Genomic DNA, 11736 nt, shown 5'->3' with positions numbered 1-11736 from the left:
AAGACATAAAAGACTTCCAAATAGGAAACGAAGAAGTCAAACTTGCTATTTCTGGATGACATGATTCTCTATATAGAAAACACATAAAGACTCCCCAAGAACACTACTAGAAACGATAAACAAATACAGTAAAGTTTTTGGAAACAAAATCAACGTTTAAAAAATCCATAGTGTTCTAATAACGAAGCATCAGAAAAAGAAGTGGAAAAATATAATTACTTTTACACTTGTGACAAAAAGAATAAAATACCTAGGAATAAATTTAATAAAAGAAGTGAAGGTCCTATATAATAAAAACTACAAGACCCTATTAAAAAAAAATGAGAAGATACAAAGAACTGGAAAGATTCCTTGTTCTTGGATTGGAAGAATCAACATAGTTAAAATGACCATATTACCTAAAACATTATACAGATTTAATGCAATCCACATCAAAATTCCATCAGCATTTTTTAAAGAAATAGAACAAAAACTCATCAGATTAGTAGGGAAGCATATAAGACCCCAAATTGCCAAAGCCATCCTGAGAAAAAAGAACAAGGCTGGAGGCATCACTCTACCCGACTTCAGATTATACTACAAAGTGGCAGTAATCAATACAGCATGGTATTGGGAGCAAAACAGACAAATGGATCAGTGGAACAGAATCCAGAAATAATCCCATATTTATATGGGCAAATAATTTTTGACAAAAAAGCCAAAGACATAACAGTGGAGAAAGGAAAGCCTTTTCAATAAATGGTGCTGGGAAAACTGGAAAGCCATCTACAAAAGAATGAAACTAGACTGTTGTCTATCACCAGACCAAAATTAACTCAAAATGGGTTAAGGACCTGAATATAAGACCTGAAACAATAAAATGCATAGAAGAAAACATAGGAACTAAACTCAAGGACCTTGGACTTAAAGAAGATTTTATGAATTAAGAGATTTAAAAACTTTCCCATGGTCAGAAAGTTAGTGAAAACGTCTCAGGTCTTTTTGATTCCAGAGCCCTTGTGTTAACCATTACATATCTAGCCAATAAAGTGTGGTTCCCAAAACAGCAGCATCAGCATTTCCTGGAAATTAGTTAGAAACAGAAATTCTCAAAATCTGCCCCAAACCTATTGAAATGGAAACTCTTGAAAGTAGAGCCAAGCAAGTTGTCTTTTAACAAGCCCAGATGATTCTGATGCTTGTTCAAGTTTTAGGCTTCTGCAGTTCATAATGGTGTTAATTCAACTGTTTCTTTGCATTTGCAGATAGCTATATGAATAGTATACATTGCATATGTATTGTATATGCTACAAAGTATGTTGGTTAAACTAAGAAATGGATATATAGGAGGGACCTGCAAAGCTCCTTATCCCCTCCTATATGCTAGTGGCTCCAGAGAATCATTGCTTTATACCATTTTTGATGCTGAAGTATAAGCATGAATTTATATGGGTAGTCACATAGCATAATCAAAGCATAATTAGATTGTGTAGGCAAGGAGGGCAAGAAAGACTTTATATTGGTATTACTATGAGTAGGTCTAATTTTATTGCTTAAACAATTATTAAGGTACTTATTAACTCAATTCATTAATATTACCCTTTTTTCTACAAAGTGAATTTTCTGTCATGAACATCATTTTTCACGATTCAAATTTCTTATAAGATATATTTTACATCATTTGTTGCAGTATTTTTAAATTAATATTTCAGCTGCTTGAGTTGGAAACAAATGATTTAGTTGTTCTATTTACCAACAATACTTGATTGAATCAGAAGATTAACCATATCTGATTTGAAAGGCTAATTTGGGGCATATGAGGGAATATTTTGGTCAGTTTTAAGAATGTTACCATCATCAAAAGAGCTAGCAAACTTTCATTTCAATTTAGGTATATAAAGAAGTTTACTTATTCTTGGAGGCTCTCCATACTCCTGTAAAACAATGAAATAAGCATGTAATTTAAACTAATTTTAAGTTGAAATGTACTTATCTTCTTTACTTTTTAAAAGTTGTATGATCTAACTTTTATCCAACTTCAATTTAAAAATTAAGTGTGAGAAATTTAAAATACTAGACAATAGCAACAACTACATTGTTATTTTCTTACTCATTAGTGGATTAAAAAAGAAATTGACTTTTCTGTCTCCTTCTCTCTTTTGTAAATTTGGTTTTCAATTAGCTTCTCAGTTTAGGATAAATTAGTCCAAAGACTAACAGTTTTAGCTCATACATTTATCTTGAGCATGTTCACTGTTCTCCACAATCCTTGCTATAACATTCTGAACCTCCGTCTGATCTTCTGGTAACCCATTCTTGCCCTCCTCCATTCCATTTTTCATTGTAGCTAGAATGATTTTCCAAATGGAAGTTGAATCATTTTACTGACCCCCTTTAAAATCCTTTGATGAATTATTTCCTCTACCTACAAAGCACACCATAATCTAAGCCTTTGATGCTACCTTTCCAGTTTCTCTCACTCTACCCCATAGTAATCTAGTTATCTATTGCCACGTAATGCTGGAACAAACAACTACAAAACCATGGTAGCATACTACAATATGTATTTATTGTGTATGTGTCGGGGTTAGCTGGAAGTCAGGAGGCTTTCCTGATCTTAGCGGGGCTCAGTCACGTGTGTAGAATTGACTGGCCGTCAATTTAGGTAACTGACAACTCAGCTCTGTTCCACATGTCTTTGATGCTCTGGCAGACTTCCCTGGGCACAGTCATATGAAATTGACAGTGGCAAGAGAGCAATCCTCAGTGTGCTGACATCCCTTTGGCCAAAATATGTCTTATCATTGAGGCAATTTATGGGATAGGGCAGGATCACCTCACCCACAGAATGAGAGCTGTACAGTTACCTGGCAAGGGGTGAGACTAGAAGGAACAGTAAAGAAATGAGACCATCATTGCAATCTACCATAAACCCCAACCTCATATTCCATACCCCTACACATGCAGTTTGTCTTTCAGCAGTATTGAACTTACAGCCTTCTCTGGCCGTCACAATTTTGCATATGTGAACGCTTCTGTCTGATATTTCTACATTTACCCCACCACCACCACCACCCTACTACTCTAAGGCACATTAACAGTAGACCTCAGAGCTGCTGCTAACCATTTTCTTACTTAATAATAAGCTCATCCTTTCTCCCTCTATAGAAAACTATGAACAAGTGACATTTGTTAATTTTTTCATAAAATATAACTAAATAAGACATCTTTTTATTTGCTGTTTTTTATTTCTGAATTTTTTGTCAGTGAAATAACCATTTTATTTACAATACTGGTGTCACAGTGTGGAAGTTACTTAATGAGGACTTAGGGCAGTATTTAAAAATTTTTTAAGGAACCGAAGGTTGGAATAACTACAAGAAGTTATGAAAAGTCTCAAAAATACTCAGTCTTTTAATCAAGTAATTCTACTTTTAGAAATTTATTTATTGTACTTCTAGAATTTTTTCATTAGTGCATCAGATATTTATTTAGTATCTAGTATGCTTCAGCCTCTGCTCTAGGCATCAAGGTTATAGCAGTGAATTAAGCAGACTAAAATCTCTAGTTCATGGAATTTACATTGCGGTGAGGGGAAGATAGAACAAGGAAAAAAAATAAAATAAAATAAAAAACCCAATAAACACGTAAAATATATAGAGTGGTAAGATCTGTGGAGAAAAGTAAACCTGGCGAAGGGTCCTAGAAGTGCCCATGGGAGTCGGGTGGCTGACATGGTGGAGAGGCAGGGGAGCCCCTCACTAAGAAGAGAAAACTAGGTATAAAAGGCAGGCCATTGGAAAATTATCAGATATACACAAAGATCTGTGTAGGAAAGTGTTTATCCCATTGATATGTACGGTAGTAGAAAATAAAAAACAGCCTAAGTTTCCAAAAAGAGAAATGGATAAATTATGGTACATCTATATGAAAATACTATAGTATCTTTAAAAATTATTAAAGAAAAATATTTAATGATAATACAAAAAGCTCAACAGATCCAGAGTTAAAACAGAAGGATACAAAACAGTTTATACTGTATGAGGCTAAACATACAAGAGAAAAAGTGTAAAGTCTGTGTACCCAGTTATAAAAATGATTATTAATAGGTTATTTATATTTTGTCATTGTGATTTTCTGTAGTTTCCTTTAATTCTGCCTTGGATATATATATTGCCTTTGTGGGAAGAAGTTAGTTAAAGAGCTTCCCTAATAATGAATTTACCATCAGCAAAGTCCGCATTATATTGTGTTTACTCTGGTGACCCATGACTCTTTTACTCACATAGTTATAAGATCTGATCTTAGGTGGCATCTGTGGTCTCATTTTCATGTTCACTTTTCTCTGCAGGTTTGGTGTTTATGTTCCTCTCTGCTGTTTCCACCAAGACAGTAGAGCTCATCTTCTTCTCACAGACTATAACTACGTGGTTCAGCACCAGGCAGTAGAGGAAAGTGCCTCAACCGTGGGTGGCTTAGCCAAGTCCAAAGACTTCCTCTCCTTATTGCTGGAGTCTCTAAAAGAGCAGTTTAATAATGCCACACCCATCCCCACCCACAGCTGCCCCCTATCTCCAGACCTCATTCGCAATGAAGTAGAATGTCTGAAAGCAGATTTCAACCACAGAATCAAGGAAGTTCTCTTCAACTCTCTCTTCAGTGCCTACTATGTTGCATTTCTGCCCCTGTGTTTTGTGAAGGTAAGTGGTTACTTGCTTTTATGTGCTTCCTGGATTTGTGTGTGAATGACATAAACTGGGTATTTCTTATTTAATCCCCCTTTTCTCTGTCTCCCCTTTGGCAGCCTGGATGGTGGAGTTCGGCTGCAACTGGAGTGCACTAATACCGCTCCTGGTTGGTGGATAGGTATTTCCATATATGTGATGCACCCGTGGTGGACCCCTCTTTTTTCCCTTTCCTTTTTTTTTTTTTTCTTTTTCCAGTTTTTTTTTTTTTTTTCCAGTTTCCCGGGAGAATAAAACTTGTACTTATGATAGAATCAGTATGAAGTAGCTTAAGATGACCAAGGTTTCAATAAAATTTAGCCTACTGTGGTTGATCTTAACATGGTTATCAGGCGTTTCCTTAATTTTAATCTAACCTTTATCTAAACTTCCGTTTACTTCAGTAGAAAAGAAAAATGGTCTGGATGTCACTTGGGTCCAAAATCTTTTGGGACATTTTAATGTCCTACTTCACCCATTGAGAAGAACACCTGCAGCCGGAGTGGTCATTCACAGAGAGCACTCACTTCTTCTAGAAAGGAAACACTTAAAATATAATTACCTCTCCCTCCCAACCCTAACTCATACAGCCAGAAAGTCAGGTTGAAGGATTTTGGAAGACTCTGCTCTTGAACTTTCTGCGTGGACAGCAGGACAACCAATGCATGTGTGACTCAGTGTGGCATTTGTCTGCAGGGCATATGTACATGCACCCGTCTCTGCCTTCTTGCCCACCAGTGCATGGATCATTTTTCTCTCTTCTGATCTCTTCCAGAGTACCCAGTACTATGACATGCGCTGGTCATGTGAGCACCTCATTATGGTGTGGATCAATGCTTTTGTCATGCTCACCACACAACTGTTGCCATCCAAATACTGTGATTTGCTACATAAATCAGCTGCTCATCTGGGCAAGTGGCAGAAGCTCGAACATGGGTCCTACAGCAATGCTCCACAGCACATGTGAGTAGGCTAGAGAGTAAAACCATATAACACCTTGCTACATGCTGCTGATCATGTTTATTTGCTTTGTTTGTCATTCTTGTTCTTGGCTTTGAACATTTAATGTTTACTTTTTGTGTACATGGATGCTTGTCATCACTCTAAAAAATACAGGGGACATTAACTCATTTCCACAACCATCCCAGTCCCTCCTTAATGCCTCCTATCTTCCAAACTGCCCAGTCGCTAGAGTATCTAATTTGTTTCCCAAGCTATTATCTTGGAGTTTTCTTTCAGTCTTAACCCTTTGTCCAAATTCAAAGAATCATGATATATTTTTAATTCTCTTTAGAAGACTGTAAAATTCATCTCATCTTCATTGACACAGCTAAATAATTGCTAGCTAATCATCTCACACTTAGACAGCTGGAATTTGCTTCTCTCATCTTTTCATTCTAATAAATGCACAGTTTTTCTAGTAATTTTCCTTATCTGCATTTTTAATTCTTTCTTTTCTTCCTAAACTCGCTAAGGAATATGTCTCTGCTTTTCCCTTATCTAAATGGAAATTGTCCCTAACTGATTTCTCTCTGAGAAATTCCTCTCATTGTGTCCCTTTATCAGTCATCTCTCTGCATGGTCCCTATGATCCAAAATTGCTAACTCTAGAACCCTTTTGTTCTCTCACTACTGAGCCCTTCATACCTTTCTCTCAGATCTGGACCATCTTCATCTTCCTCCCTTTTATAAGTTGAACATTTCACAAATTTCATCACCTAGAAATTCTTTCCTAATTAAGTGGGACAGATTGAGGTGACCTTCCCTTCCCCTCTCCCCCTCAGAGTCCTCCCTTCAATTATCTGCCTTGATGTCTGATACAGATTAGCACAGGCCTTCAAGCCCAGGAACTGAAAGAGATTGGGCCAGGCTGAAAAGAAACCCGACTGTGGGCAAAGGACAAATTTCAATAAAAATTGAAAATACAATCCACAGTACTAGTACTGTACATCTTCAGGCTCCTGATGGCACATGGCCATGAGGTGTATCATCACTTTAATGCTGGTAAGTGTGAGCAAGGCCGACGGAACATTTTCTGAACTGGGAAAGCTTCAGGGTGCTAGAATTTTTTTTTAACAAATCTAAAATGCTGTCCCAGTTCTTCCATTAGGAAACTAACTTTTCCAAAATCAGGAAGAGATGAATTAACTTAGATATTTTAAAAAGCATAACCTGAAATTTCCATCCCCACCCCAATTCCATTACATTGGTGCTGGAAAGAATGAAGCTTCTTCCATTACTTCTTTTTCCTAGAGAAACCTCTATAAAAATAAGAAAGCAGTAAAAGGAAAAGTCTGTGTCAGTACCTTGTGTGTCTCTGTGTTCTTCTGTGTAGCTTCTTGCATATATGAAGCATTTGAAGTATGTGATAAACTGATTTTCTATATAGCTTTTGGGATGTAATTCTGCAGTAAACATCGTGTTAGCTTGACAACCTGTTAATATCTTCACTCCTCTTAGAGCAAACCACTTTCTCTTCTTGTTTGTCCCCTCTAGCATTTCTACCAATAGACTCAGCTCACTTGAGATTGAGATATGACAGTCCATGTGCTTACACTTGATTTTCTGGCTCATAAATGCCTTACTTACACATTTATTTTTGCTTGTTCTCCTAAGCCTCTTAAGTCCTTTGCCACTGAGTTATCTGTATCACTTTGTACTCTCTCTCTGTATACCAGTGAAGTTATAATAACAAATCTTTTTTAACTCCTTCCAGATTGACCATGGAATAACTGTATTTTCCGAATTCAGGCTCATGAAGCCTTGAATACCTAATTCCTTCCATAGAAATATAGCTGGCGTTGCCAGACACTGTCTTATCTGTAATTGCCAATATACTGACATTGCATTTCTTTCTCCCATAGCTGGTCAGAAAATACAATATGGCCTCAAGGGGTGCTGGTGCGACACAGCAGATGCTTATATAGAGCCATGGGACCTTACAACGTGGCAGTGCCTTCAGATGTATCCCATGCCCGCTTTTATGTAAGTACTACTTATTTCTTTTCAAATAAAAACGTAGGGGTGTTACAAGGCCATTCTGTGTGTAAGCACCTAGCATAATGTGTGACATATATTAGGAAAGTTTTACATGATAATTATTGCTGGTACTATAATAATGGCTCCTGTCTTTTGGAAATGTCTTCTGAAAGGCAGTTTGAAAGCCAAATGCCATTATCCCAACTTGAGCAGGTTGACTGGTTTCTCTAGTTACATTGGAATTTAAGTCTAGTATTACTTGAAACAAGCAGGCAGTTATTTAAGACTTTCTCTTTTCATCTTACAATTTTTTTGCAACAATTTGGTTTAATGGTATCCTTATTATATTGTATTTGTTTATCCTTAAGTTTATTTAATATAATAATGTAATGGGGTGATTTTTTCATATTGTCACATGTATCATCTCCTTAAAATACCTTGACTTCCCCTTTGAAAGTCAGACAAATGCCATGATCTGCAGCCTTTTACCTTTTCCTGAATTAAATGGAAAAAAGGCTTAAAAATTTAAAAGGAAAAAGCAATAGACACACTAAATCCAGCTTCTGTTTCATTTGGATTTACGCCTTGGATTTTGTTCTATTTGACTTTTCAGTTTTCCAGAAATTCTGGCTCAAGGGGGCAGAAGTATTTAAGAGAAAGGCCAGCAGATCAATGGGAGTGGGGAAAAGAAAGTGCATGCAGGGACCATTTTTAGTAAAAATGTGTATAGTGCAATATATTGCCTTTGACTGAATATCATATTCTAAAAAAGAATTGGAGATCTTTTTTTGAGATACTTGAATCCTTTTCTTCCTTTTTCCCACCCATTCTTCCATCCCTCCTAGTTTCTTGTGAGAGTACATGAACTTTCTAGTACTGTAGGTATTTGCTACCAAGGGTCTTTCAATTAAATACTGGGAATTTGCATCTGGGCAGGATGCTTGTAAATACCTTGAGGGTGGGGCGGGGCAGGGGTTTAGTAGAGCATAGGGAAGATGAAAACCCCTTGACTGAGGAAACTACAAGTATCTCCTTCTAGACTCCTGTGGGACTGCCTTAAGATGGAAAAGTGGACTTAAGTCACAAATACATAAGCATTTGGTTTCTATATAGAATATTTAATTCAGCCAGCTGAATTCCAGAGGCCATTAATTATTTCTGTTGGCCCTCGCTGTCCCCTTGAAACTTACAATAACCAGATAATGTATTAGAATTTTCTCCTTGAGAAATAAGTATTTTCCTTGCTAGTACTGGTCAGCTGAATAATTGGGTGGAATCCAAAGGATTAGGAAGTTACCTTATTACTGATTGTGCATGAAAAAAAAAAAAACGAAAATCGGTGCTTCTCAAAGTGGTCCTTGGGCCACTTGTTTATAAGTCACCTGGTTCACTCTTTAAAAACAGACTTCTGAATCAGAATCTCTGAAGGCTCTCAGGAATTTGCGGCATTTGCATGTTTGGAAATGATTCTTAGGCACAATGAAGTTTGAGAGCACTCATTTAAAATGTGCCTGTGACCTAGAGCTGATAGAACTTAAAGCCTGTCCTTACCTTTCTTCTCATTCAATTTATAGCTTATTAGCACATTTAATTGTAATTCTTATAATTGCCACAGAATCTGAGTTTTTTTGGAATATTAATTCTGAGCCAATTTTATACATGATATTATTGGATATCATATAATAAAACCCCAGTTAAACATATTCTTTCTCCTGAAGAAAGACTCTGAGAATATGGGTACCTTTCAGAGCTGCCATGATAATTTGGCTTTATTCTCAGGTTTGAGCCTTGAGGTCTAAATTAATTTTCAAATGTGCTTATACTACCATTACTGTAGTTTGTAACCCATGATCTCTATCTTTCTATTCATAATACATTTTTGTTAGTAAACCAGGGTTTAGCCTCTTGGAGTGAAGAATTTGGTTAGAGTGAAAACAGTGAGCTCTAATTTTAGCCAAACTGTAATTCTGACTAATTTTTCCATCCTCCCTTATTGTCTTGTCTTTGTGCACCTACTTCTCAAAGTCCAGACGAAAAAAAAGAAAAACACCAGAAATATATGGTGTAGATTTGAGTCAGTGACCATTGTGGGTGAACAGTTTAAAGAAAAAGTTAAAAATTATTGTATTGATATTTCCATTTGTAAAACCTCCCCTTCCCTGCCACACTTGTCTAGTATAAGTGTTTATGTTTTAGACCAGCCCACAGACTAACAATGAGTTTTAAATGGTTATTATATAAGTACCTACTTACTATGCTCACTTTTTGCCTCTTACAAAGTATAAAATATTTCCCATTTGGTCTTTATCCAGCCCCTGTCTTAGATAAATATACTTTTGGTTATCTGCAATATATATCTAAGATATAATCTAAGAAAAACCTTTAGAGGCAGAGTCCTTTTGGTTATAATTCCTTTTCATGTCTCGGGGCATTGAAATAAAATTTATTTTCTTATTCCTTGAGGAAAAAAGGTTTGGGTCTCTACAGCAAGAAATAGCCTAATTGATATTCAATAAGCAGGTCTATTTGTTGTTGCATGTAGGAACCTGTAAATATGAAATTTTAGAAAAAATGTGCGAATAACTACAGTTTACTTTTCTATGAAATAATGTTTTCTTTTTAACTCCCTTACAGTTTTTATTTCATCGTCCATTAAGGCTGTTAAATCTGCTTATCCTCATTGAAGGCAGTGTCGTCTTCTACCAGCTCTATTCCTTACTGCGGTCGGAGAAGTGGAACCACACACTTTCCATGGCTCTCATCCTCTTCTGCAACTACTATGTTTTATTTAAGCTTCTCCGGGACAGAATAGTATTAGGCAGGGCATACTCCTACCCACTCAACAGTTATGAACTCAAGGCAAACTAACCTGCCTCTCAAAAATAAGGGAGAACTCAGATAAAAAATATTTTCATACGTTCTATTTTTTTCTTGCAATTTTTATAAATATTTAAGATATTTTATATTTTGTATACTATTATGTTTTGAAAGGTGGGAAGGGTAAGGGATATTAAATGTATCCATAAACAAGGTGATGTGATCTTTCATGTGTTAGTATATTTGAATAATATACAGATGAGAGGTGTGTCTCTCCAGTAAAGATTGATTTGTTTGTATGGCTCCAGAATAACTCATTCATTTATGAACACATCTCATATATCACTTGGCACAGCACCTTTGGCATGTCTACTTTCCTTTCTAATTATCTTTAGTCCACAGTTGGTGTTACTGCTATAGAAAGGGAGACCAGTGGAGTTGCCTGACAGCACCCATTCTCTTTTTATACAGCTGGCAAATACTATTGGAATACATGAGAAAAAGAGTAGGTTATAGTCCTGGGTAGGATTCTCTTCGTTGGCTACTGGGAGGAAGTATTTCTGAAATAGAGACTCAGAATTCTTTCTTGCCATACTTTTGAATAAGCTACTATCCGAAACTGAAGATATTGCTGTCATTTTCCCCGTTCTTTTATTTCTTTTGACTCTAAAGATTTTTTTTTTAGCTGTTTGAAATAATGCTTTATAAGACAGAAAGTGCCCGTACTCATGAAGGAGATGGTGTATGGCCAGATCAGTGGGAGAAGATGAGTGCAAAGGCCATGTGGGCTGGTGTGTGGGCCGATTGAAGATATGGAATAACTGGAACAATGGGCGAGTCCTCAGCTAAACAGTTATGGATGCAGTTCAGCAGCAACCCACCTACAATGGCATGTTTGGAGTTACGATTGGAAGTGAATTATGAAGCGTTCCCTTTTTCATACTCCAGAACCTTCATGTTTGTGAGAACCCTTTTCAGTCTGTTCTTCAGAGGTGATAATACTTAATCAGTTGATGTCACTAGTCATCTAAACTTCTGAGGCCTTGTCTTGAGAGCCTAAAATATAGTTTTATTTTTCCTCTGCTCAATTTGACTTTTTTATACTGAAGCTTTTGGCGAAACACAATACGACTTATGAACTAAAAAGACCAATCATGTACTTCATAAATTGGCTCTCAAAATAATTCTTGCAGAAGAGTTCCCAACAGGTTTTTAGCAAGGAAGCATTGTGAGGAGT

At 36.4% G+C, this 11736-nt stretch overlaps 1 protein-coding gene across 2 annotated transcripts in view; it reads left to right on the top strand.

Moving 5' to 3' along the window:
- The window catches only part of TMEM39A (transmembrane protein 39A), a 33942-nt gene extending 23138 nt beyond the window's left edge, over nucleotides 1–10804 (top strand). For both annotated transcript variants that reach the window (XM_015596019.2, XM_006905532.3), the window contains 4 exons: nucleotides 4331–4679; nucleotides 5479–5666; nucleotides 7568–7688; nucleotides 10317–10804. In XM_015596019.2, coding sequence (XP_015451505.1) covers nucleotides 4331–4679; nucleotides 5479–5666; nucleotides 7568–7688; nucleotides 10317–10550 — 892 coding nt within the window. In that variant the 3' untranslated portion in view covers nucleotides 10551–10804. The remainder of the gene's footprint in view (nucleotides 1–4330; nucleotides 4680–5478; nucleotides 5667–7567; nucleotides 7689–10316) is intronic.
- Nucleotides 10805–11736: the final 932 nt, after the last annotated feature.

This window comes from Pteropus alecto, unplaced genomic scaffold, assembly GCF_000325575.1.
Source record: "Pteropus alecto unplaced genomic scaffold, ASM32557v1 scaffold251, whole genome shotgun sequence".
NCBI lineage: Eukaryota > Metazoa > Chordata > Mammalia > Chiroptera > Pteropodidae > Pteropus > Pteropus alecto.
The sequence above is the reverse complement of the archived record's forward strand: the minus strand, read 5'-3'. Positions and strand labels throughout refer to the sequence as shown.